We start from the raw sequence: 27,820 nt of genomic DNA, 5'->3' as shown, positions 1-27,820 counted from the left end.
TTCCCAGTAGATGACTGCACTTGAAATGGGTCACAAACCATATCAGCCTTTTGTTTAGGAAGTTGTAACTTATTATACAAGTTAAATTCCATATAACCAACACAACTATTAGCTTCATGAGACAACGGAGGATAACACATACCCCATGATAGGGATTGACAGTCCTCTAACGGGAGGTGGGGTCATCCCCACTGGGATCCTAATTGCCCTGTCCCCGAAGGGGTGTTTTTTTTGTTTGATGAAAACTTTATTTTAAAACTTGGCAGATGTCCAGGTACATTACATCACAATTGGTATCAGAGTGGGTTAATATATGCAGATGTCCAATGTGTCACAGGATGACCAGAGATTGGACACACAACACATATGCTTTCCGGCCATCGGGTCACACGACCGACCAGTTTAGTACAATACAATGGTTATTAGGTTGGAATTTGGTTGACTAGGTAAGTATGGAATTCGGCCCACACATCTTTGGGTCTGGAGGTATGGGACAAGGTCTCGATACATGCCTCTTCACAGTTCTGGGCCCAAGTAAGTGCCAGCCACGCCTGGGCATCGTGTGGGTTAATGTCCTTCCACCTTTGTAGCATGCACAGTTTAGCCATCATACAACCCATATTAGCAAATGACTGCAACCGTTTATTTGGAAATTTAGTCCACAGTTCAAACAATACACCCAATGGGGAACGTCCGATCAGAAATCCCACCACCTCAGATAGTGTCATGAAAACATATTCCGAAAATGCATCCAGATGGGTGCAGCTCCAGAACATATGCATATGATCAGCGACTTGTGAGTGACATCTCGGACAATGCTATTCTCTGCAATAATACATTTTACCCAGTTTCAAAGGTGTGTAATACAGCCTATTTAACAGTTTGAATTGCATAAATTTGAACTTCGAGTTTAATGATACGTTCTTGGTATGCATACACATTTGCTTCCACTGGGCGTCCAACAATTCAGTCCCCAAATTTTCAGCCATTTGAGCCTCACCTTTAACGACGAGGGCTTCAGTTTATTCAATATAATTTTGTACAATGTTGAGAGAATCCACCTGGTTCCACCGTGTTAAGCAGAATCCTGTGCAGTGCCCTTAGGGACCACTACACACAATTAAGACTACAAGTGGTAATACAAGTTCACCTTTGGTACAAAAGCCCGTACTACTATGTTAAAGTGGTAGCAGTAGCAGAGCAGCCAGGCTTATCTCAAGAGTATAGGAGCAGTAGCAGAGATTACACAAAGGACCACAATTACTGTGACTCAAGCAAACACTGACTCAAGGTTTCAGGTAAAAAATATAAATACATTTATTTTAAAACCATCTGTTATAAAACACTTCATTTATATAAATTTGAAACCACACGTAAAATACACTACACACAACCAATTCCACTTTTGCCAGTAAATTCAAGGTAACAACGTTAGGATTTGTCAGACCGGTGTTGCGATACTAACGCGTACCAGCGGATAGAAATGCTCACGAAGTTAAAACACAATTTACTTAAGAATTTCAAACAAGGGAAAAGTGAATAAAAAATCAAAGGCAATACTTTTTCAAGGCAAGGAGACTCGAGGACGTGTTCAAAGATACAGATTAAAGTCAATAGGCCTGGGCCAGTGTCAATGGAGCATGTGCTCAGTTGCTGAGGATCACACGTTGAACAGTTCAAGATTCGAGATGCCAAGAGTTCGTAAGATTGTCAAATGGAAGGAAAAGTTATAAGAAGGAGGGAAGAAAGAATAAATCTTTGTGGAGGAAAAGGATTCACCCCGATTCCAGCTGGTCAGACGGAGAAAATGACTAAATGTGCACAGTACCTTATTCCGTTGGAGAAAAGCTGGCGCCACGGCAGTTGTTCCTGGTGGTTCCTGTAGACTCACGGTTCCTGCGGCTTCAGTTGTGGGGACAAGAAGGACATCTGGAGCGATCTGTTCTACCCAGGGATGAGGCCAGCAGCAGCGAAAAGAACAACAATGAATAAAAGGTGCCCTCCTTTAAATCAGGAGAGAGCTCTTCTGATGGTTATCCGGACCACTACAGCACAGCAGTGATTTCGACCCAGGAGAGGATTCTCTAACTGAAGAAAAGACGAGCTGGTTGATCCCACCAGGCTCAGGGGAAGAAGACTCCGGACTGGATCTTCTCTTGTCGTTGAAGGGTAGATAGCTCAGGACTGCAGCAGGGCTTCACCGGGACTCGGGGTTGCAGCAGCTGTCCTCTTCTCCGCTTCTCTTCGGTTCCTTGCAGTTCCAGTGGCGACTGACTTCTAGCCCAAGAGTCCTGCCTTTTATGCCAAAATCCCCCATTCACACAGCCTGGCTGTCAATCACTCAGCAGGGGGGGTTGTCCGGGGTTGTCCAGCCCAGACAACCACCTCCAGCCAATCAACACAAAGTGCGACTTGGGTCTCCAAGGAGACCCTGTGCAGGGGGTGACGACACCCCTCCCTCACATTCAGCCCACCTAGACACCCAGACGCCAAAGGAGGGCTTCTGGTCAGAAGCCCGCCAAAGGTCGCCGAACAAAGGAGGCAAACCTGGTTTGCTGCGTAAAGAATGACCCAAGAAGGATGTTAACAAAAAGAAATGGCGATTAAACACAACCAGAGCTGAAATAAAAAGTATTTGGGCTAGCGGGTTTAAAGTTCGAGGCTACTAACATACCCTAAAACAATACCATGTTATATAATATAATCGCTGTAGGAAAATTAGAGTAGATACCACTGCCACTAGCCAAGACTTAATGTTAAGGGAGCGAAACATTGCTCCAGGAGGTACAGATAAAAAGGGCTAAGAATTAACCCTTTCTAATACTCCATGTAAGATGGGGTGTACTGGATCTGTGGTTAAAAGACTACGTAAAGTTAATGGCAACTTTACCCTTTTCTGGGGGACAGTAGTCAGCCCCAGAAATGGAGTTGGTGGGAAGTCTAAAAGACAACCCTGTGTCTCTGCACTGAAGGTGCTGTGTAACACACACAAGAGGGGGACTACTGAAGTGGTGTACTCCAGAGTCCACAATCACAAAAACAGATGAAATACACATGGCAAAACACAGGTAAGAGTGGGGGAAATGCTCACACTCTTACCAAGTGGAAAAAATAAACTCCAGAAATCCAGCAAAGCTGCTAAGGGTCTTACTAGGTAAGGGAAATTAGCCATAGAATGAGAATTCTCCCTAACACACCAGAGTTAGCAACATATGCCAGCTCTGCACTCTCGGTGGGGCTAAGCAGGATAAGCTGGCCACCAAGCTGCTAACGTAGCGCTGAGCCTGTAGTACTGTATCACCACAACAGCTGTGTTCAGGTGTTCCTGACGCCACGTTGCAGTGTTATAAATCCTCCCTCTGGGAACAGATCTGCCAGTGCACCATAGCCCAGGAGCTCCCACATTCCACTTGGGCTCTAGTCTGGGGAATTTACAGAGAGGAAGCCATTTGTACTAAGGCCGAGCCTCACCGATCTTAGAGAAAATGGTGCGCCCGGCAAAATTCGTAGCAGATACAGGGTCAAACTAACAGGCAGTCATCCCTATAACTTCGGTCTAGGATTATAGTTCTAAGGTCAGAGTTGCCCGCCTCCAGCCTCTAAAGCTTAACATGGGGCGCAGATGTGTTGCCGACATACCAGTAAGAAGCGTATTCGGCCTGTGCTGCCAACCAATATATCTCTAGATGAGGAGCCACATAGCCCCCCCCCACCATAAGGGAGAGTCATATTCACCCACTTCTTCCGAACAGCATGTGGTTGCCATAAGAACTGTGCGAGTGATCTATGTACTCTAGAAAAAAATAGTTTACCCGGCCAAATGGGGACATCAGTGAATGCAAATAGGAGCTTGGGTAGTAGGATCATCTTGATCAGGGACAGCTTGCCCACCATTGCGACTGGTAGCAGTTTCCATCTATCTAATTTGCCCTCCATATATCGCTCCAGTGCAAGATAGTAATCTCGCAAGAGGGTGGTTCTATCTCTGGATATCACCACCCCAAGGTATGTGATATTATCTGGGGCCCACCGAAGAGGGTAGTCACCTCGCGGTTTTGTAGTGCTGGGTGCCAAGGTAAAAATCTCTGATTTTTAATTATTTATTGTGAATCCAGAGGCTTCACCGACCCGTGCAATATCCCAGAGAACTGGGTCTAGGTTACTCTGTGGATCTCTGATATAGAGGAAAAACATCATCAGCATAAAGAGATATTATCTCATGGGGGCCATTGAGACTAATGTCGCTGTGTTTGTGGCGGTCACGTAGCTCGATAGCCAGAGCAAATAGGATAAGAGACAGGGACAGCCCTGCCTGGTAGCTATCTCGAGGGCGAATTTCTCTGACACGTACAAGTTTACCAGAACCGTGGCCAATGGACAGGTGTATAGGAGCCTAATATAACGGATCATTTCAGAGCCCAACCCCATTTTCTCCAGTACTACAAGCAGTATTCCCGTGAGACCATATCAAATGCATTTTGGGCATCAATGGTCACTGCTACTGGCGCGGCCGTGGGATACAACCTGGCCATCACATTAAAGAGGCGACAGATGTTGAGGGATGTGGACCTACCTGGGATGAACCCAGCTTGATCGCCGTGAATTATATGGGGCATTAATGGAAGCAGGCGATTTGCCAAAGCCTTTGCATATATTCTGGTGTCTACGTTCATCAGTGAGAGAGGTCGATATGAGCCGCACTCATTACTAGGTTTACTGGGTTTAAGCAGAATAGTTATCATAGCTTCCTGTGGTGTTTCCGGGAGAAGGGAGACCCGCAGTGACTAGACCCCAGACCTCAAGGAGATTGGAGGCCAATAAGGTCCCATATTTCTGGTAAAGTTCTGCCATCAAACCATCAGGGCCAGGAGCCTTTCCCCTCAGAAGATCTCGGATTACTGCCAAGAGTTCCTCTATGGAGAGGGGGGCTTTTGAGTGATCCCTGGCCTGGGCACTCAATCGTGAGATGGGCACCCCGTCCAGCAAAGAGTGTATGGCTTGTTCACCCAGTGTGGGGTCAGCAGTGTACAATGATTGATAAAAATCTGCAAATACCTCAAGTACTTCACCATTTGCCCACCTGGGATTCCCCTGCGTATACAGGATGCAATCGATTAGAGTTTTCCCACTTTTGGACTTTACTAAGTTAGCAAGGGTCCTCCTCGGTCTTTCACCCTCACCCTATTTCCTGGACGCAAACTGTTGCGAAAAGTATCAGACCTCTCTCAAGGCATGAGCCCTAAACTGTTCGAATTCCAGTTGTGTTTGCACAAGCACTCTGGGGTCTGGCGAGTAGGTATATTCCATTTCCATCTGCTTAAGTATCGTTTCGCATCTTTGCAGATCACTACGGATGGCTTTCAGAACCCCCGCCTCTCTAGAGATCGACATGCCCCTGATGTAGGCTTTAAATGCATGCCATTGTATGCTGAGAGAAGTGGCGTTTGGAGTGTTGCAAGAGAAGTACAAGTTACTTACCAACTGGTAACGTTCTTTCGACTGGATGTTCCTCCAACGCATTCCACATCTCTGACATATAATGTCCACAGCTGTGCTACTTCGGAAATGTTTTCGGCAAAGGGTCTCCTGCATCGATGGTGTTGTGTCGATGTCCCTCGAAGGCCTCTGACGAGGGGGATGTCACCTGATGTTATAAATAGGACGCAAGGCGCCCATAGCCTCAGTTTATGATTTTTCCTCCATAACGTGTGACCTGCTCGTACACAATGCCTGCTTGACTGCACATAGCCTTGAGGGAACGCAAGCTGCAATAGCATAGGAAATTCTCCAGAGGGGCAGGCCGGGAGGGCGATGTGGAATACGTTGGAGGAACATCCAGTCGAAAGAATGTTACCACTTGGTAAGTAACTTGTTCTTCGAATGGATTGTGTCGTCCAACATATTCCACATCCTTCACAGACTCCCAAAGCAGTACCAGAAAATGATGAAGGGAGAAAAATGTAGAGTACCCAATCAGATGGCAGAATAAATAACCGCTTTACCAAAGGTAAAATCTTGATCATGGAGCGTATCCAGGTAATAATGTTTGACAAAGGTGTGGATAGAAGCCCATGTAGCTGCGTCACAAATATTCTTAATAGGAACTCCCCGCTGCAGGGCTGTGGAAGTAGTCACGCCCCTAGTGGAGTGAGCTCACAACCCCTCAGGAGGGTCCTTGCCCGCCAATCAGTAACATTCAGTAATGGTGAGGATAATCCCCCTGGACAAGGTTTGTTTGCTAACAGCCTGGCCGGATCGGTGTCCAGCGTACCCAACAAAGAGTTGATCGTCCACTCTGACCCTGGACATCCTAGAAATATAAAAGCTCAGAGCTCTCCTAGGGTCCAACCTATGGAGTCGCTCCTCTTCCTTACCAGGATGAGCAGGAGGATAGGAAGCACCACTTTCTGGCTTAAATGAAACTCAGACACTAACTTACGTAGAAAGGATGGACGTACCCTCAGTACAACCCTATCCTTGTGGAACACAGTAAAGGGTGGCTCAGACGAAAGTCCCTGCAATTCACTCACTCTGCGAGCGGATGTAACCGTATCCAAGAAAACCGTCTTGAAAGACAACAGTCTCAAAGGACAAGAGTGCAGAGGTTCAAACGAAGCACCCATGAGGAATTTCACGACCAAATTCAGATCCCATACCGGCACCTGAAACGGGGACGGTGGGAACACATTAGTGAGCCCTTTAAGAAATTGGGAAATCAAAGGAATCTTAAGATAAGAACATTCTTCAGACGAGAGCTTGAAGATAGACAGCGCCACCAGGTAACCTTTAATGGTACCTACTTGAAGACCCGTGTGGGCCAAAGAAAGCAAGAAAGACAGAACCATGGGAATGAAACACTGAAAAGGATCGACATCTTGTCCTCTGCACCAGTCGCAAAACTTATGGCAACGGTACAGGGATTGGTTGCCGGCCGCCTGGCCGAAAGCAACACCTCCATCACATCATCCGGGAGGTCCCAATCCTTATATCTCAACCTTTCAGATACCAAGCATGCAGGTTGGGAGTCTTGACCTCTGGATGGAGAACCCGACCCCCTATCTCGAGAGAAGATCATCTCGGTAGGGAAGATGGCGTGGAGGTCAGACGGACATTTCTAGAAGGTCCGGGTACCACGCTCTCCAGGCCCAATCTGGAGCAATGAGGATCATGTGGGGTCCGAACCACCGCAACCTCTTTAGCACCTGAGGAATGAGGGGGACGGGAGGAAACGCGTACAAAAGTGGGAATGACCAATCCTCGACGAACACGTCCCTTAATGCTCCTCTTGAAGGAAATTCTCTTGAGCAGAATCTGTTGCACTTCCGGTTGGCACTGGTTGCGAACAGATCCACTTGTGGGGTTCCCCAAAGAACGAAGATCTCCAGAAGGACTTCCTGAGGCAACTCCCACTCGTGAGAGACCGTGCTCTGCCTGCTCAGAGCATCCGCTGCCACATTCTCCTCTCCGTCCAGATGTACTGCCGAGAGTAATATTCCTTCTTGGATTGCCCAGAACCAGAGCTGCATTGCCTCTCTGCACAACGTGAGTGACCCTACCCCCCCTCTTTTTTGTTGAGGTAATGCATGGCCGCTGTGTTGTCTGTCATGATCAGGACACTCTTCCCACGCACAGACAGCAGAAAACCTTTCAGGGCCAGCCTGATGGCTCTCAGCTCCAACAGGTTGATGTGGAGTTTGGACTCCGACGGAGACCAACGACCGCTGGCCGTCAGATCGTCGGCATTAGCCCCCCATCCTGTGAGTGAGGCGTCCGTCACCCCCGTTGCCTGCGGCCAAGGTTGCCAAAATGGCTCCCCCTTCATCAGATTCCCATCGCTGGCCCACCACAGAAGATCCTGCGAGACCGAGAGTGGAACCTGAACAGGATCCGACTTCTTGCCTGAGAATTGGGACCACTGTATCTTGAGAACCCATTCCAGGGATCTCATCCTCAGTCTGGCCTCTTGACCAGAAAAATGCAGGATGCCATGAGGCCGAGCAACTTTAAGAATGCGAAAGCCGGAAGACTCTGGGCATGTTGAAATGTGTCCACCATCTGCACAATGTGATGAGCCCTCACCTTGGGAGGCGAGCACTTTCCCAGGGATGTGTCCAACACAGCCCCAATGTACTGGAGCTGTTGAGAAGGTGTCAGATGCGACTTGTTGAAATTGAGGGAGAAGCCCAGCTTGTGGAGGGAGCGGCAGGTGTCGCTGAGATGATCCAGAGCTTGCTCCGGAGAACGTGCTCGGATCAGCCAGTCGTCCAGGTAGGGTAGACATGAATCCCCCTCGCCTGTGATACGCTGCCACCACCACCATCAGCTTGGTGAAGACCCTCGGGCAGAGGTCAATCTGAATCGCATGACCTGAAACTAAAAGTGCGAGCTGCCAGCCACAAACCTCAGGTACGCTGTGCTTTGGATAAATCGGCACATGAAAGTAAGCATCCTGTAAGTCCAGAGACACCAACCAATCTCAAGTAAAAGGGCCTGAAGGACCTGAGAAAGAGTGACCATCTTGAACTTGTCCTTCCTGAGGAACTTGTTCAACCAATGCAAGTCCAAGATGGGTCTCAGTCCCCCGTCTTTCTTTGGAATAAAAAAATATGGGGAAAACCATCCCTTGTTCCTCTCCGCTACAGGCACTAGTTCTATAGTGCCTTTCTCCAGCAGGGTCAAGATTTCCTGCACAAGGAGCGGATCCGGAAGCTTCAAAGAGAGACTCCCCGGTGGATTGTCGTGAGGCCACTTTAGGAAGGGAAGGCAGTAGCCTTGGGCTATTGTATCTAGAACCCACGCATCCGAAGTAAGAGCTCACCATTCTTCGAGATGCTGAGACAGTCTGCCCCCAACTGGCGAACAATGGAACATGGCCTTATAGCTGTTTTGGAGCTGCTGTTTCAGTGCCTGAAGGCAACGAGGCAGCTGCCTGAGCGGCTTTGGCACCTCTATTTCCCCGACCACCACAGGTACTTTTTCGTTGACCCCTTTGATTGGCGGCTCCTTTCGTCCTGCCAAAAGAGGAGTAGTAACGAAAGGAACCCCCCCCTCCACTGTGGTCCCCTAGGACAAAAAGACAGGTTGACGCACTGCTCCGCTCAAATATTTAGCAGCAGCTTTGGAGGTCTGCAACCTCTCAAGGCTCTCGTCAGCCTTGCTGCCAAACAAATGAGAGCCAACAAAGGGCATGTTCAGAAGACAGGCCTGTACATCCAGAGCAAAACCCGACTTCCGCAACCACACAAACATGCGTATAACGGTGCTCGCAGCCATGGATCGGCTCACACTGTCGGCCGTGTCCAACCCAGACTGAAGGGATTCACAAACAAATCCTTGCCATCCTGCATGAGAGCAAGGAACCCATCCCTTTCTTCACCCTCTGGAATATGCTCAGCCGCTAAAGAGACGCAATTCCACAGAGTGTGTGAAAATCTTGCCAAGGCACAAGTGGAGTTGGCGGACTTCAGCGCCATACTCCCCTCAGAAAACACCTTGCGTGCCCAACCATCAAAGCGCTTGTTGTCCCTATCAGGAGGGATGGTAGGGTACATCGCCTGCCTCGAGGTGGCCGTAGTCGCCTGAACCATCAAACTCTCGGGAGTGGGGTGAGTGGATAGGTAGCTGGGGTTGCTACTGGAAGTGCAGTATTTTTTAGTTAACGACTTGTTAACCTCCGGAAGAGACTCCGGGGTCTGACAAACAGCTGCCACCATTTTTTGCGAAGTCAAATGAAAAGGCAATACTGGGTCCGAGGATGGACCTTGATCCAAAATATCAGTCAAATCATCCTAAACAAATGCCTCTGGAGGACTAGACCAACCAAGATACTCAGTAACCCTAGCCATCAGTCTCCTAGAAGAGGATTCAGCATGGGCGCCAGGCTCAGGCCTGCCAAACTCCAGCTCCGGAGACGTGTCCAAGTCACTGGCATCATGTAATGATTGTCGTAACTCTTCCATAGCACTGACCCCGGAAAAGACAGGAGCCACATCCGGCTCAACAGGGTCAAACTCCAAATCTGACCTCTCATCCTCATAGATCTCATCCAGAGGAAGAAAGAACTCCTGCCTTGGGCCAAAGTGAACCATATGGCAAGACAACCATATTAACCAAGTTGATTGAATGATTTTGCTTTGTCTGACCAGGGTAATTTTTTATACACCCTGGTATTATCTAGTCCACAGGAACAACTGTTTTCCTGTTGGCCCTTCTTTTCATCAATTGGGTTTCTGAAAAATATCCAATTCGTTTTCTGATGAATATACCGTTCTTGGTGAACTTATGTACATACGATGAATGTTATGTTTTATGTCGTTTCTCACCTTTTGTTATGTCTTTTAAACTTGTGTAAAAAGCATTTTGAATTTCTAAAAATGTGTTTTGTATAATAAATTTATTGCATGTACTCCTAGGACCTTTTTCTTTGGTTTTTGTTCCTGTGACTTTCTTCGAAAAGCATACACCTTGTACTAACATGGAGATTTAACTTAAATAAATGACAGGAATTAGGACTGTCACCAGTGTGGGTACCTCTTTTTGGTTCCTTGTTTCGAATGTGTCAATTGCCCCTGCCCATGCGTTCACACCGGGGCACACCTATTGTTTGTATGTATAGTGACAGAAGTGAGTCTGGAGTCGCCAACAGGCTTCACAGACTTGGATTTAGCCTTTCTTGGAGGATCCATAGTACCAGGGAACCTCCATCGTCAAATTCTGGCCAAATGGCCCTGAAGGCGTCAACGGCTTCAGCGTCGACGTCACTGAGGGCTGTAGTGAAGTCAAAGCACAGACTTCCGTATCCGACTGACACGGCTCCGATGGAGTCGACGCCGACCTCGAGCCCTTACCAGACTTCTGCGGTTTTGCTGGCGACGAAGACCGAGACCTGGGTCTAGCACGCCTCTGGCGATCAACGTGAACCTTGTCTGAACGAGACCTTGACGGCTCCCGATGTGTATCGCGCCGAGAACCCGGGCCCGAAGGCACGCGAGCATCGGACCGAGACCGTTCCCTGTTGGCTTCTTCCAAAGGCGCAGACGGAACTGTACCCTGGGATTGAAAAATCGCCAGCATTTGCTCCCTGAAGGCCTCCGATTCCTCAGGAGTCGAGGATTTTGTGGGACAAGCCACTTTCCTCACAGCGCCATCATCGGACGGGGAAGGCGACCAATGACGCAGCTTCCGGGAGTGCCGAGACGAGGAGCGGCGGAACCCACTCTGGGATCGAGATCCCCGGGACTCCTTCTGATGAGAAGAGTCACCCCTCGAATCGTCGGTGGACATCCCTTTCGCAGCTTTTCGGGACTTACTGGGTTTAGTACCCCGGCCTACCTGTAACTTCCCCTTACGCTCCCGCAAGGCGTTAGCAGTCAGCGATAGGCATTTCGAACAGTCGTCGGTGTCATGACTCTCACCTAGATACCACAAACAAATGCGGTGTGGGTCCGTAATCGGCATCTTAGACTTGCAGACCCGCCAAGTCTTAAAGCCAGACCGCAGAGTCGGAGGGGTAGACGAAGAAGACATATTCACGAAGAATACACGAGGCGCGCCGAGTTCTCGAAGCAAACACTTTTGTGGGAAAAACGGAACTGAGGCTGTGGGCGCTGTGTGTCCTATTTACAACATCCGTTGACGTCGCCCTTGACGGAGGCCTTCGAGGGACACTGACCTGACTCCATCGACACAGGACGCCCTCTGCTGAAAAAATTTCCGAAGTAGCACAGCTGTGGAAATTACATGTCAAAGAGGTGAAATACGTTGGAGGACACAATCCATTTGAAGAAGGATTCAACATCTGATCTGATATCCGCCTTGAAGACAATGTCTTTCAATGCCTTCAATTTAAACCACCAGGGTCTCCCTAAGGCCAAGGGCCTGTCAGTTGTGAGCGACAACCACAGGGGTGTAGTCCGAGAAGGTGCGCGCCAAGATGTCACTTCTCTGTACTTAACCCATAAGTAGGCTGGACAGTAGGAACATATCGATGCGGGAGGACATGTCGTGGACTGAAGAATAAAATGTATATTCACGAGCCAGATGATGCAAGAGGCGCCATGCGTCTATCAATGTCAGAAAGTACATGTGGAGTAAGAGCAGCCGAGCCACTGTTGATTGGAGCCTGGGTGTCACACTTGTCCTATCCAGGGCCTGGTCAAGGATTAGATTCATATCCCTGCCCCATATGATGGGAACCCCGACATAGCTGGCCAATATACCCATTGTGTCATGATAGAAGTCACGGGAGTGAATGTTCGGGCCATATGGGTTCACTAGCAAGAGTTCCGTCCCTTCCAGGACACAGTGTACAATAACGTATCTCTTCCGGGTCAATAAATTACGTTTTCTCAGTAAATTTGAGAGATTTGTGTATGAGTGTCAGGACTCCCCTTGATTGGGTCGAATAGGAGGTAAAGTACCTATTAGCACCCCAGGATGGGCTTATATTCCTGTAGACCCCTCATTTTGCGTGTGTCTCCTGTAGCAGGAGAACATTCATTTTATGTCTGTGCGCGTAGGCCAACAGCTTTCGGGCATTGATAAAATTCCCCAGCCCCCTAATATTGCAGCACATTACGTTCAACTTCATTGCAGTTATATTTCAATATCGAACCTCCATAACCAACCTTCACTTTGCATGTCACATCTACACAGCCCACCTTAATTTCATCAATGTACTCCTCTACCAAGATGTTTTCCTGTTTTTCAAACCAGTGCATTCAACTTGCGCAAACTAATCTCAGGCATCCTTTGACACCTGCATGTAGCTCAACACCCATAGGCAGCCCACCCACCCTCACTGCCAGCCCCCAACAAGCTGTAATACCACCCAAAACGCCCTCCCCACTCCCCGAGCACAACCCAACCCAACAACAAACCAAAAACAGAATGCCAATTTATATTGAGCAATCACAATGGGGCTAACTGTTGCTGCTTCGGCGACATTTTGTTAAGTGTAGGCAATACATATGTATCTGCTGCAGAGGTAAATTATTAGATCAGGTCTCATATAGTGAGCGGAGCCATCTGACAAGGTGGGGAGAGAGACCAGTCTATCAGGAAGGTGTTCTTCAGGGAGTCTTTCCTCTGGGTTGCCAATCGGGACCATAGCATCAATGAACTTCACTGACTCACTCAGGGCCGTGAAGAAGTAAAGCTTGTTTCTGAATTGGAATCGGAGGCACGCCAGGAATAGCATTGCCTACTGTATATCACGTTCACACAGCATCTTCTTGACCACCAGAAAATGTCAGCATTCCTGTTGGACCATAACCAAGTAGTCTGGGAAAATCCAAATGACTTGGGAGCCCAGTGACATCTCCTTTTTTCCCCTGGCCAGTCGTAGCCCATGGTCTCTGTCACGGTAGCTTAACATTTTTGCAATAATGGGGTGGGGGAAATCCCCAGGTTTCGGCTTGGGGGTGGGAGCACGATGGGCCCTTTCGACAGCCAAGAACAGTGATAGCTGCAGGTCCCCCAACAGTTCTTTATGTAGGCGCTCAACCGCTCGTTCCATGCTCCCCGACAGTGCATCCTCAGGGACCACGACTATCCAGATATTGTTCCTTCATGATAGTGACTCCAAGTCATCACATTTGCTTTTGACCATTTTCATGTCCTTCACCAGGGTGGCTACTGTGCCCTGCAGCTCCTGTACATTGTACTCCGTCACCCCAATTCTCTCCTCCACCTTATTGATCCATACCACTTCTGTTGCCAGTTGTGAACGCATGGAGGCTACACTTGCGGTAATGTCCAGATTGTTGTGTACTGCCGCAAAGCCTTTGGCCATTGGCTCCATCATTAGTGTCAAGTCAGCTGGTGGCACCATAATAGCGAGCTCAAGAGCAGCCTGAGATTGAGGTGGCGATGCTGTCTCTCCCCCAGGGAGTTTGGGGGGGGGGGGGCCACCTTAGGGTATTTATCCATGGCACCAGTTTTCTTGCCATCCATGCCCCTCTTGTCATGCTGAATAAGGATGCAGGTTCCACACTGGAGGGGGTTGGGGGAAGCAGGCGCGAGGCAAAAGTGCACAGTTTAATGCATGGGTGCACAACATACGGCCAGCGGGCCAGTTGCGGCCCGCCATGCTGTTTTGTTCGGCCCGCGAGGCACAAACACTTTCCTAATGGAGGGTGACCTGCAAGCAGCATCGGCCGCCCTCCATTAGGAAAGTGTTTGTTGTCTTCCGGGCCGGACAAAACACTGGCCGTCATTGGCTCAGCACACACGCACCACGTCGCTCCTACGAGCCACATAGTGCGTGTGTGCTGCACCAATGGAGGGCCAGCACTACGGCTGGCGTGGCCAGTAAGGCTTGATGCCGGAAGGCATTTCAGCCTTGCTGGCCACGCCAGCTGTAGTACCACTCACCTCACCAGCGTTGCTTACCTGCCTTCCAGCACATCCGGTAAGTGGTCTGTTTGTTTGTGTGTCGGGTCTGTTCTGCTGTATGTTTTGTTGTGCATGTTGAGATGGGGAGGTGGGGGGGCGTCGGATGTGCATGAATGTTTGTTTTTGAGTGTTTGTGTTGTGTATGTTGAGTTGGGGGTGGGGGGTGTCGGATGTGTATGAATGTTTGTTTTTGAGTGTTTGTGTTGTGTATGTTGAGTTGGAGGTGTGGGGGCTGTCGGATGTGTATAAATGTTTGTTTTTGAGTGTGTTGTGTATGTTGAGATGGGGGTGGAGGGTGTCGGATGTTTGTTTTTGAGGGTTTGTGTTGTGCATGTTGAGATGGGGGGTGGGGGGTTTGCGTGCCTCTTGTGAAAGTGCAGCTCAGGCCTGAGGTCAGATCACATTAGATTCCTGTACAGTACATAGTCACATGTTGGGGGCCCCCATAAGGTTCTTCAAAAAGATTGTGCCATACCTGTCAAAGTAGGATACACTTGCCCCAGGATCTCTGATAGGTAGGATGAGGGGAGTGCAGGGCGCTGCGCCGACTGCTTATATTCAAGTCACGACTGGCTGCCCGCCGGGAAAGTGCACACACAGCCTGACTCCTGCAGCGGCCCTGCCCCACTAAGGGTTATGGAGGGTGCAATCCCACTGTCCGCCACACTGTCCACACCACCACAGGACCAAACAGAGGAGGCCCACAGAGAAGACCCGCAGGGGGGCGGGCAAACCTCAAGAGTGGCGGGAATGGCCCCTACACCGCACGGCGTGCACGCAGAACCCACAGTCGGCCTCAGTTCACCCGTGCAGGAAGGCTGGGGTCAGAGGCATCCAGGCACGTCCATGTTGTCCATTGTTCTCCAGCAACACCAGAGGTTGTCAGTAGGAGCAGGGGAGGGCGGCGCACTGCCCGACCGAACGACGCACCGGCACACAACTCCTTGACTCCGTCTCGGGTCATCTCCACGCCAGCCGGAGTCACCGCCACACCACACTCCCAGTATCGGCCAGGCTGCAGCATCAATCGCCTGTGCACAAGCTTTGTGCCGCCGATCCAGACAAGCAGCCTGTACCCCACAGTTAAGTATGTAGATTCAGGTATTTTTCCGGCGTGATCAGTCGCCAGCACCCACCGACACCAGTTGTTTTTTGTCGCTGAAGTGCAGAGCAATAACGCTAGGCAGCCATCTTAGTTGGCTGTTGAACAGCGCCCCCGTCCCCTAGGGGGTGTTAAGCTTAGCAGGCTCACCTTCCTAGTCCCAAAGAGGGTAGCTCTCCCTTGTGGGGAGGGGACGAATTCCCTGGATTGGTCACAACAGCCTTACCTCTCTTTTCTTTACCAGAGTTTTTTTATTTCGATCTAGACCGGTGCTTCAGGTTTCTTCAAAGAAGAGAAAGAATATGCTTACAAAGCAGAACCACCAGTTCTCGAGTGACGTCACTCTACTTTTTCTTTTTCCCCTTTTCCATCCTTCCCGGTTGGTCCAAAGTGTGGGTGCTTGGCGTGAGACTTTTTGGGGGTTTCGTTGGAAGACTTCTCAGGGGTGGTCTTAGCGGAGGTCATAAATACACGCATTCCCATACCGCCTCAGGAGTAATGGTCTGACAGGATCAGCACTCCTCCGTTTAATGGGATTTTACAAGACAGAAAAGACATAGGAAGTACGGATCCCTCATTGAGATAGAATTCTGACATTCTTTACAGGTTTTAAATCCTGATTTAGGTGGGGACATGTTGGGAAAAAAGCTGAATTGCAGTGCTGTAGAAAATTCCTGAGCGGTCGCAGCAGAAAAAAGGAACTGAGGAAAAATGGATTGGATCTGATTATATACAACTGTGATGTCATCTGGCATGAGGGGACGACGACGAGACAACAGAGAATGTCAGAGCTGAATATTGCTACCTGATGGCATAGATATACATTTACAGAGCTATTTTTTCCGAATGACATGATTGTTTTGAACAGTGGAGAAGCATTTTGCAAAACATTAAATTCTGTTGAATATTTAAGTGTAAAACTTGAACTTAAAGAAGCAGTAAGAAAAGTTATAAAAAAAACAGATATTGTGCATTCTTTAAATGTATTTTGAGATAAAAAAGTGAGTTTTCAGTCTTGTATAATGGAAGCATTGGTTATCTATATAAATATGACATGCATTTACTTCCTGCCACTAATTTATAGAGCACTTCAAGTCTTGGTGCAGACATAAAAGCACTTTGAGTAATCACAATCAACTATTTATCTGCTTTGGTACAAACTACCATATATATTGAAAGGAAAATTATCCAACTTTTTATCAAAGAAAATTACATTTTAAAAGAGCATGTTTTTGTTTAGGTTACCTTTCTCACTGGATCCTGTAAATAGCAATCTATGATTTTGTCATACTGATGCTTCCGCTCATACATAAATTCACAGATCTGGAGGCTGAAAGATACAATGTTGTTTGTGCATTAGACAGCTGCCAACATAAATCATACGAATTTTGTCATCATATGCACGCATTTCCTGGCGTCAGAATAAGTGATCATGCTGAGAAGAAAAGCAACCAATTGTTAAAGGCATTAAACAACACAGAGCACATTTTCCACACAACATAATAGAGGATATATTGAGAAATTGTCAATAACATTTTCTCTTTTCGGATTTGCTTCCTGGAGTGTGGAAAATATGCCTCTATATTTTTAAACTTGAAACAAAAAACTATGCAACAATTTACAATGGTTATTATGCAAGCACACAATAAGAGTCCTGTAGAAAAAGTCACATCTCAGCCTGGTTTGTCATCTACAATAATAAATATAACTTTAATTTGTAATTGTATGGTTCAAAATCAAAACATTAATTTCATGTTCTGCTACATATATAAGGTTTAAGTTACTTACCTGTAAATCTTGTTCTCCAGCATGGGTCTTGCATGGATCCACAAACTCATGAAAACTGTGTGTCTCCTCTATATCCAATCATTGTCCTTTGGATCATACTGCCCTAAAGACACTCGTCCTCCTAAACTCCACCCATGGTGGCCATCTTCTGATTCAGTCATGCACATAAAGTGGCAGAATGAACCAAGAAGAACCAGAGGGGAAGGAGGGAGGGTTTGCATGTAAATCCATGCTAGAGAACAAGAGTTACAGGTAAGTAACTTAAACCTTCTCCAGCATGGGGTCTTGCATGGATTCACATGCTCATGAATATTATTACACAGCAGTACATATACACAACCACAGGAGGTGGCAAGGCTCAAAAGAATCAATAAACGTACCCCTGGAAGAGACTCACTTCAAACAAACAGGTTTCATAGCAGCACTTGGCCGACCCGGGACTCCTCCCTGGAATCCCTGTCGACACAGTAGAATCTCGTGAAGGTGTGGTTGGACCTCCATGTAGCAGCCCTGCAGACATCGAGCAGGGGAACACCAGAGACAAACGCTGTAGTGCAGTGATGGCTCTGGTGGAGTGGGCTCTCGGCTGGCCTGGAAGAGGTCTGTTGGCCAGATAATGGCAATGCATTATACAGCTGGAGAGTCACCTGGAGATGGAAGCCTTAGTCAGGGTCTTTCTGTGTCCCACAGGTCCTGAATTGACAAAAAGCGGAGATGTCTTCCGAAAGTCTTTTGTGCGTGCCAAATAGAATTTCAGGGCATAAGCAACCCCCAGCGAATGCAACGTTTCTTCAGCAGGCGAGAAAGGAATCACAAAGAAAACTGGTAGAAGGTCTGCTGGAACCTTCGGCATGAAAGTAGGATGAGTTTGCAGAACTATTTTAGTGGCGTAGAAGGACAAATATGGTTGGTTACAGGAGAGGGCCTGAATCTCCCCGACCTTGCTGGCGGAGGTGATCACCACCAGGAAAGCAGTCTTCCACAATAGAATCTTCAAAGGGGCATGATACATTAGTTCAAACGGAGGCCCATGAGCTTAGACAGGACCAAGCGCAGTTCCCAAGGCGGGGTGGGAGCCTTCACGGGAGGGGAAAGTCCTCAAGAGACCCCTGAGGAACTACTTACCGAACCTGTGCAACCACAAGGAGAGATTGCCCGGAGCCCATGTGTATCGGGATATAACAGTCAGGTGGACCTTGATGGATGCATGGGCAAGGCCAGCGAGAGCAGGCACAGGAGGAGCTGCAGTGCAGTTACGCAGAGCAGCACAATCTTCGAAGCCCAGCACCACACTGTGAAGCGCTTCCACTTGTGCCTGTAGCAAGTCAATGTAGAGGGAGCCCTGGCCTTGGCCAGGATCTTCTTGCTTTCTAACGACAGTGAATAGTGCCCAAATTCCAGGGCTGCAGGAGCCAGGTCGTGAGGCTCAGTGACGCCAGGTTGTGGTGCAAGATTGATCCTTCTTCTCTGGAGAGGAGGTCGGGAAGTAGAGGCAGTTGGATGGTCAGAACCACAGACAGATGGAGAAGGTGTGAGTACCAGATCTGACTTGGCAATGCTGGCACGATGAGTATCATCAATCAATCAAACAAGTTTATTCGGTTGTATAAAAACAGCCATTAAACGACAGAGATATACATTATTGCACAAATCCAGGATATAATTTCATAAAATTGCAGTTCCATACAAGATAAAGGAACGAAAAAGGAGAAACATAGGACCCCATCACCCTCTGGATAGCTCCCCTTGCCAGGGCCTGGCCCCCAAAAAGCCTAACCGAACAGGGCCTCCTGACTGGCCTCAAGGGGTATTTGGAGCCTAAATATAAGTGGGGACTGATTACAATTCCGCTCCCTGGCGTCCCTCCTGTCCCCCCCCCCCCATTGACCCAGGACCCTGCTCGCCAGTCTCCAGTCAAAAAAGGCCAATTCCACTGTCCTCCGAGCTATTGCCCAAACTGGCCATTCTCCGACAGCCCACCAAGGATTCCCTGGACACAAAGGAACAACCTCTCACGGATCGTAGCCAGTGAACACTTTTATTTACGAGGACTCCCTAGACTCCAGCACGTTCCTTTCCATTTTTGGTACCCCGTGAAGATACACTGTAGCTCGGCCAGTCTGGCCTTGAACAGGAGGCTGAGATGGGCCGCCTCTGTGCCGTTGACCGCAGACGATCATCTCCCCATGATGAGGGCTTTTTGGATCTACTGGATTCGGGGCAGATTCTACCGCCCCACTGGGTTCACTATGCTTGGATCCCCCTCCCCTGGGAACTTTTCCAATAACCGAATGTAGCATCCCAGACAACAAGCTAGGGCCAGAAGTTGGGGCTAAAGTCTCAGGACAAGGAGGGTCGAGGTCAGAGAGACCCTTACAAACAATCGGAGTGGGAAAGGACTCCCCCTCCCCTTTTCCCCTCCCCTGAATGGCTATTAGTGTTGTAAGCAGATTTCTAATAGCAGCCAACTCTGCCAAAACTTGTTTACACTTACACCCCCCGATTGACATGTCCACCTCGACTGATGGGTTGATAACCGGCCCTACAGCCGGGGAGGCTTCACAGTTTGGTTGTTTGGACACCTTAAGTGGAGATGGATGAAAAGAGGGACTAGCCAATAGGCGCACTGTAGACATAGGTACACTCCCGAAACTTCTGTTGCCCAGGGGGAGGTTGCATACAAGCACATCGACAAAAGAAGGGCTGCCCCCCGCAATTGGGCTGGCCAGAGCAGAGCTGGAAGGAGTCTTTCCCGAGCTGGCACAAATGTTAGAGCCAGATGGCGGGGTGGAGGCTGTGATGCTGCTGGCAGGAACGGAGCAAGCTGAGGGATAGCTGCTGACTAGTGCTCCGATTCCTGCAGTGTCTTCCACATTGGACTCCGGCATCTCCGTTCCGGGACCAAGAATTCCAGAAAAGGATAACACCTTGGGGAGGCTGACGCTCAGGGTGGAGACATGGGGAGAAAGCACGACTGCAGTGGATGGATGAAACAGCAGGCCAAGAGGACTTCCTCCGATGGGGTCTGTAGTAGCCTGAGGCTTAGAGGTACATTCCCCTCCTTCACAAGGATCAGACAAACTGCCAATGTTGGTAGGTATTGGATCTTCCCTGATCCCTTGTCCTGCGACTATACTGTTCCCCTGCGGTAACCGACAACCCCCTTCTTTCAACTCTAGTGGGGGTTCGGGGGAACATGTAAAGGGCTCACCCGCATATACAGAGTTTTGTCCATCCAGATTTAGGGCTTTGACTGGCACTCCCTTCTGATCCCGGGAGCGAAACCTCTTCACAGCCAAGACCTTTCGATTGGAAATGGGGCCACTTTTTTGGCGGGCGAGATGAACCTCTGAGCAAAAAGGGGGAAGGTGGAAGGGTGAGAGCGCTGGTGACGGAGGGGGGGGATTTCCTAGGGGGGCCGTGGGCTTTCGAGGATCTCAGGGACTTGAGGAGTGACATTGCAGGTTTTAGTAGGTCCACACCAGATTTCCCCAGTTTACAGCCCTTGTGTCCAGAACAAACAAACAAACAGCTCCTCTTGCAGTCCCTCGCCAGCACTTACTTTCACCCTTTACTCCCAGGCGAATCCGGGCCGGGCCTTCCTCTTCACCTCCTATACTCTACGTCCTTGCGCCGCCTCAAGGTCGGAGTGACAAAGTCCTGAAGGTACACCTCCACGGGTCTGCAAACACCCTTCGTGGGACGCCAACACCCGCGCCCTTGCTTCCCCGCGGGCTTCCTGCCCTGCGGGGATGAAAAGGAGAAGAAATAGGGAGGGGGCGTGGCCTCCCCTCCGTGAGTACGGTGGCCCTCCTGGGCTAAATCAGAGTCCCTTCGCGGGACGCCAACACCCGCGCCCTTGCTTCCCCGCGGGCTTCCTGCCCTGCGGGGATGAGAAGGAGAAGAAATAGGGACGGGGTGTGGCCTCCCCTCCGTGAGTACGGTGGCCCTCCTGGGCTAAATCAGAGTCCCTTCGCGGGACGCCAACACCCGCGCCCTTGCTTCCCCGCGGGCAACGTCTGAGTGTGTTGATCATATGTAGTAGTAGCAGCAGAATCTGTGGGAAGGCATACATGAAGTGCCCCTCCCAGGGAAACAAGAAGGCATCCCCCAGACTCCTCGGTTGAGGATATCTGCTGCCAAACTTCTGACTCTTGGAGTTGGTAGCCGTCGCGAAGAGATCAATCGAGGAAGACCACACTCACTGAAGAGGTGCTACACTTGCGCTTGCTGAAGCTCTCACTCATGGCAGGAACGCAGCTCCCTGCTCAGAGAGTCCGCAATAGTGTTCTTGACGTCTGCCAGGTGAAAGGTGACGGGGAAATTATAAGTTACTCACCGTAGTGACTAATGTACTCTTAGTCCATAGTCCCCTTTCCTCCATACTGCATGGGCGTCCCTCGCGAGGGACGGGAGACGGAACCCTTTTGACCAGAAAAATCTTCTTCCACTCTAAATTTAGAGGCACGCGGAGGCGCGGCCCTGGGAGCATGCGCTGCCCTGACTCCGCCCTCTGGCGCCACACCTCAGTCCCCAAAGAAGCGTTGACAATAGATTTACCATTGCCTAATGACACCAGATTATTAGGGGGGATGATGGTGGGACGTATCGAGGAAAGGGGAGTATGGACTAAGAGTAGGTTAGTCACTACGGGGAGTTATTTATAATTACTCTTACGCCCCGTCCCGTTTCCTCCATACTGCATGGGCGATTACAACTGAATGTAGCCCCAGGGTGGAGAGGAGACCCTCCTTAAGCAAACAGGTTCGGAGAACCGCCTGTCCGAAAGCCGCATCTGACCTGGAGCCGGCATCCAAACAGTAATGCTTGCAGAAAGCCGAAGGAGTGGCCCATGTAGCCGCCCTGCTTATGACCTGCCAGGTAACATGGCGCTGAAAGGTGATGGTCGTTGCCTTGGCCCTGACCGCGTGGGCATGCATGTTCGCCGGAAGGGGTCTATACTGGCCCTCGTACGCTTCCTTGATGGCAGAGACTATCCAGCAGTAAATGGAGGCTTTGGAGCCCTGATGGCCTGGCCTGGCGCCTCCAAAAGTGATGATTAGGGCATCTGACTTGCGGAAGACCTTGGTCCTGTCCAGGTAGAATTTCAGGGCACGCCTAACATCTAGGCAGTGCAGAACTCTCTGAGGTTCATCCTTCGGGTCAGCAAAGAATGTAGGAAGGACAATCTCCTCGTTTAAGTGAAAGGCTGATGGCACTTTAGGTAGAAATGCCCGATGGGTCCACAGGACCACCTTATCCTTGTGAAAGGTAGTGTGAAAGGTAGTGTGTGGCTCTGAGGCGACTAGAGCCTGGATCTCGCTGACCCGGCGTGCTGAAGTGAGGCCGACTAGCAGGGCCGTCTTGATGGTGACCAGCCTGATGTCCGCGAACGCCATAGGCTCAAACGGCTTGTGCGCGAAGGCACCCAAGACTAGGTTCAAATCCCACACGGGGTGTGGCTTCCTGATGGGCGGGTAGAGTCTAGCGAGTCCGGCCAAATGTCTCCTGACAATCGGGTTGGAGGAGGAGAAGACCCCTTCCTCCGAATTCCTGTAGGCCCCAATGGCTAAGAGTTATGTGCGGCAGGTGTCCACCTGCATGCCAGAGTTGGCGAGGTGTGCCGAGAATGATAGCATGTCGTCCAATGAACAAGCCAGCGGGTCGGTATCCTTGGTGTGCACCCAGTGGCAGAAACTGGTCCATTTACTTTTATATTGGGCTCTGGTAGCCTTGCTCCTAGCCCCCTGTATGATTTTCAGGTTGGCTTGGGATAGGTTGAGGTGGCCGAGCGTCACCTGCTCAGGAACCACGCTTTAAGGGCCAGCTTCCAAGGGGCGGGGTGGACAACCTTGCCCCCCTGCTGTGTCAGAAGTTGTGCTGGGCCCGTCGGGAGGTGGATTGGAGGGGCCTCCGAGAGGCTGAGCAGCTCCGAGAACCATGGCCTGGATGGCCACCACAGAGCTATCAGAATGACGTTGAGCTGGTGAGACTCCTTGAACTTGCAAAGCACTCTGTGAATAAGAGGAGTGGGCGGGAAGGCGTATGCTGACATGCCGTTCCACTGGATCCATAAGGCGTCGCCCAGGTGTTAGGCAGAATCCTGTGCAGTGCCCTTAGGGACCACTACACACCATTAAGACTACAGGTGGCAATACAAGTTTTACCTTTGGTACAAGCCTGTACTACTATGTTAAAGTGGTAGCAGTAGCGGAGCAGCCAGACTTATCTCAAGAGTATATGAGCAGTAGCATAGATTACACAAAGGGACCACAATTACTGTGACTCAAGCAAACACTGATTCAAGGTTTCAGGTAAAAAATATAAGTACATTTATTTTTAAACCGTTTGTTATAAACACTACACTTCTATTAATTCAAAATCACACGTAAAATAGACTACAACCAACCAATTCACTGTGGTACACTCTAACTGAAGGTAAGTACCCTATGTTTTAACGGACCGGTGTTGTGAAACAAAAGACGTTATCGGGAATACACTTGCGATCACTTTTTAACAGTAAGGACAGTTCGGTCTTACTAAAGAAACGCGTATACGCGGCAAGAAATGTTACCGGGCAAAAACACACTTAGCACCTGAGTTAACCAGAGAGAGTTGGGGGCAAAAATCATAGGCAATACTTTTGTCAAGGCAGACAGAATCAGAGAACACTCGTTGACAGAAATTCAAGAGTCAATAGGCCGGAGCTAGTGTCAAGTGGAACCGGGTTCCTGTTGTGGAGGATCACACAGTCGGACAGTTCACGATTCAAGGTAGCCAGGAATACTTAGATATTGCAACAGAGGAAGCAAAAGTTATAAGAAGGAGGGAAGACAAGGGCAAGCCTTGGAGATGCAGAAAAGGGATTCACCCTAATTCCTCAAGCAGAACACAGTACTTTATTCAATGAAGAGGCTGGTGCCATGGCAGTTGTTCTTGGTAGTTTCCTGCAGACCCACATTTTCTGGAGCTTCGGGACGAAGGAGGACGTCTGGAGGGGTCTGCACCACACAGGGATGAAGCCGGCAGCAGCGACGGTGAATAAAAAGGTGCGCTCCTTAAAAACAGGAGAGGCTCTTCAGATGGCTATCCGGACCACTACAGCCGTGTGCAGCGATTTCTACCAAAAAGAGGATCCGCTGGCTGTAGAAGGTGAGCTGGTTATCCCCACCAGGCTCAAGGGAAGAAGACTCCGGACTGGATCTTCTCTGGTCGTCGAAGGGTAGATAGATCAGGACTGCAGCAGGGCTTCACTGGGACGGGGTAGTTGCAGCAGCCGTCTTCTTCTCCGCTTCTCTTCGGTTCCAGTGGCGACTGTCTTCTAGCCCAAGAGGCCTGCCTTTTAGGTGAAAATCCCCCATTCACACAGCCTGGCTGTCAATCACGCAGCAGGGGGGTTGTCCAGCCCGGACAACCACCTCAGCCAATCATGGCAAAGTTCGACTTCAGTTTCCTAGAATACCCTGTTCAGGGGATGACTACACCCCTCCCTCACATTCAGCCCACCTAGACACCCAGGCGCCTAGAGGAGGGTTTCTTGGCAGAAGCCTGCCAAAAGACAGTGAACAAAGAAGGCAAACCTGGTTTGCCGCGAAAAGTAAAACACAAGAAGGACTTTAACAAAAAGAAATGGCGAATAAACCCGACTGGAGCCAAAAGAAAAAGTATTTGGTCAAGCGGGTTTAAGTTCGAGGCTAATATAATAGCCTAAAACAATACCACGTTAATATAGTATAATCGCAGTAGAGAAGTTAGGGTAGATAGCACTGCCACCAGCCAAGTCTAAATGTTAAAAGAGCGAAACAATGCTCTAGGAGGTACAGATAAAAAGGGCTAAGGATTAACCCTTTCTAATACTCCATGTAAGATCGGGTGTACTGGATCTGTGGTTAAATGACTAAGTAAAGTTAATGGCAACTTTACCCTTTTCTGGGGGACAGTAGTCAGCCCCAGAAATGGAGTCGGTGGGAAGTCTAAAAGACAACCCTGTGTCACTGCACTGAAGGTGCTGTGTAACACAAACGAAGGGGGCTACTGAAGTGGTGTACTCCAGAATCCACAATCACAAAATCAGATGAAATAAACATGGCAAAACATGGGTAAGAGTGAGGAAAAAAGCTCACACTCTTACCAAGGGAAAAAAATAACTCCAGAAATCCAGCAAAGCTGCTGAGGGACTCACTAGGTAAGGGAAATTAGCCATTGAATGAGAATTCTCCCTAACATCGTCGAGGAATGGAAAAACATCATGTCTGACGAATCGGTGCTATGCCTTCTCCAGCAGGGTCACTCACTGGAGTTTGTAGCCTTTCCCTCAGACATTCCCTCTGCACACAAGCCGGAAAAGTTGCAACACCTCCTGCTGCAAGAAGTGCAAGCTCTGCTACAAAAAGGGGCAGTGGAGAAGGTGCCAGAGGACGAAGTGACCACAGGAGTCTACTTGTGCTACTTCCTGGTAAGAAAAAAGGCACTGCACAACCAGAGGCAGATTTAACACTCGCTAGGCAGACAAACGGCGAGCAGGCCCCTGTGCCGGAATGCAAGCATATCATAGTTGAGGTTTTACTGTTTAACGTGTTGCCAAAACAGCTGCTGCTTTGTCTTGCTTGCAATGGCAGCAGTCACCCAGGAGGATTTCTTTTGAGAGGTTTCTTTGGGCACACACAGAGGGAACGTGCCGTGGGTCTGACGACACTCGCTAGCACTGAAATACATCCGTAAAAAGCAGAAGCATGAAAAGTGGGGGTGTTGCCAACTATTGAAAAACAAATGACATGTGCGTTGCCGTGTAAGGGGGGGGGCGCCTGCAAAACAGACAGCAAGCCTCTGGGTGAATACCCGACACAGGTCAATAACACGCATTAGCTCAGTGGACACAACCAATGCACTCTTGATCTCTACGTGTTCCATAAAATGTGGACACCATTGAGTTTAGTTATAGAATTAAAAATCTTTTGTAGTACTGCTTAGCCTCTAGAATTTGGTATACAGCTATTTAGATGAAAATGGACTCCCTGCAATGTCAGGAACTGCACGCCTTAGTTCGAAATCAAGGAAGCTGGGCGCAAAACCAGTATACCCTTGCTTTAGCTTTTTTGCTACTTTCATTAACACGTGTGTGTTGTTGCAGTTTACAATGAAACTTGGATATTCATATAAGGACCCCACATAAAAGGTTATGGGAGCACATGTGCGTTATGCTGCACCCCCCCAACCGTTCTACTCCCTCATTTAAGGAGGCGTTACTCGGACCATCTAAGTAGCATCCTGGGTTCTATACGCCCATCCTGGAAAGCGTTCTATGTGCCCAGTCTTGCTTGGGCTCCCTGTGCCAGCTTGTACTGCACTCTGTGTTCACAGCCTTGTGTGGGCTCAACCTGCAGTGTCTTCTACCTGGGTTCTGTATGCCCCCTCTGGCTTGTGTTCTTTATGCCCAACCTGGCGAATGCTATGTAGCTCCTGTTTGACCAGGGTTGTGTGTATGCCCAGCCTGGATTGGGATCAGCATCTTTTAGCTTCTGGGGTATGCCCACTCTGGGCTTGTGTTGTGTATGCCCAGCCTGGCTTGGGTTCTCTATGCCCTCCCTGGCTCGGGTTCTGTGTGGCCACTTATGCCCACTCTGACCTAGTGTCTGTATGCCCAGCCTGGACTGGGCTGTGTGTGTATGCCAGCCTGGACTTGGTTCTGTGGTGCCCAGTTTAGGATTGTTGTGCCCAGCCTGCACTGTATTGTCTATGGCCAGTGCTGACTGTTTGTTTTTGGTATTTCCGCTTTGGCTTGGTTTCTGTATGCCCACCCATCCAGAAGGGCTTCTCCTGGCAGCACACAAAATGTATTCATGAGCCCATGTCCTATATGTACTGTATAGATGTGTATATGAGGAGGAGAAGATCTGCTGTACTGTATGTGAAAAAGGAGCATCATGGCAGCCAGTCACCGCTCAGTGGGAGGAGTGTGGCAGATCTGCTTGTGCTGATGTTTGCGGCCTGGCGCCTCTAGGGCGGGCGCAAAGGGTGCAGCACTGTCACCACTTTACCCGGCTGCTTTCTCTTACACTGCCAGTCGGCGCGACCGGCTGTGCAATTGTCATGGAAAAGGTTGGGGAACCATACTGGTCTACCCTGGGGGTGACGTGAGCCTAGCTGTGACCTCAAGCCTGGTTAACAGAGCCACCTTTGTGCTACAGAAGCAAGGGATGCTGAGGGACCACCTGCGAGGTAGTCAGCAGAGCACCCACCCACTCATACCTTTAACACAGCAACCTGCAGCACAGCACTTCCGCATGGCTTGTTTGAGAAACTTGTAGACCAGTTGACAACTGACAGCTGGGTGCCTATCCCCCTTATAGGAACAGGATATGGGTGTATGAGAGGAATAATGTAAATATTGCACATCTGCTTTAATCATGAGGTAGCAAAGACATTACACAAGACAAAGTGGCTTGAATGGTATGGCAGCAGACAAGGAAATGGCTGGAATAAGCTTCAATTGTCTCATATATTTATATGTAAAATTATATTAAATAAATCAAGAAG

The 27,820-nt window shown here is 49.3% G+C and overlaps 1 protein-coding gene across 3 annotated transcripts in view; it reads right to left on the bottom strand.

The window, feature by feature from the left end:
• Positions 1-27,820, bottom strand: part of VPS8 (VPS8 subunit of CORVET complex) — a 2,529,257-nt gene that overhangs the window by 917,794 nt on the left and 1,583,643 nt on the right. For all 3 annotated transcript variants that reach the window (XM_069615741.1, XM_069615740.1, XM_069615739.1), the window contains exon 31: positions 16,742-16,826. In XM_069615741.1, coding sequence (XP_069471842.1) covers positions 16,742-16,826 — 85 coding nt within the window. The remainder of the gene's footprint in view (positions 1-16,741; positions 16,827-27,820) is intronic.

This window comes from Ambystoma mexicanum, chromosome 9 (genome assembly GCF_040938575.1).
Source record: "Ambystoma mexicanum isolate Mex_15411 chromosome 9, UKY_AmexF1_1, whole genome shotgun sequence".
Lineage (NCBI taxonomy): Eukaryota > Metazoa > Chordata > Amphibia > Caudata > Ambystomatidae > Ambystoma > Ambystoma mexicanum.
Note: the sequence above shows the minus strand (reverse complement) of the source record. Positions and strands in the feature narration are given on the sequence as shown.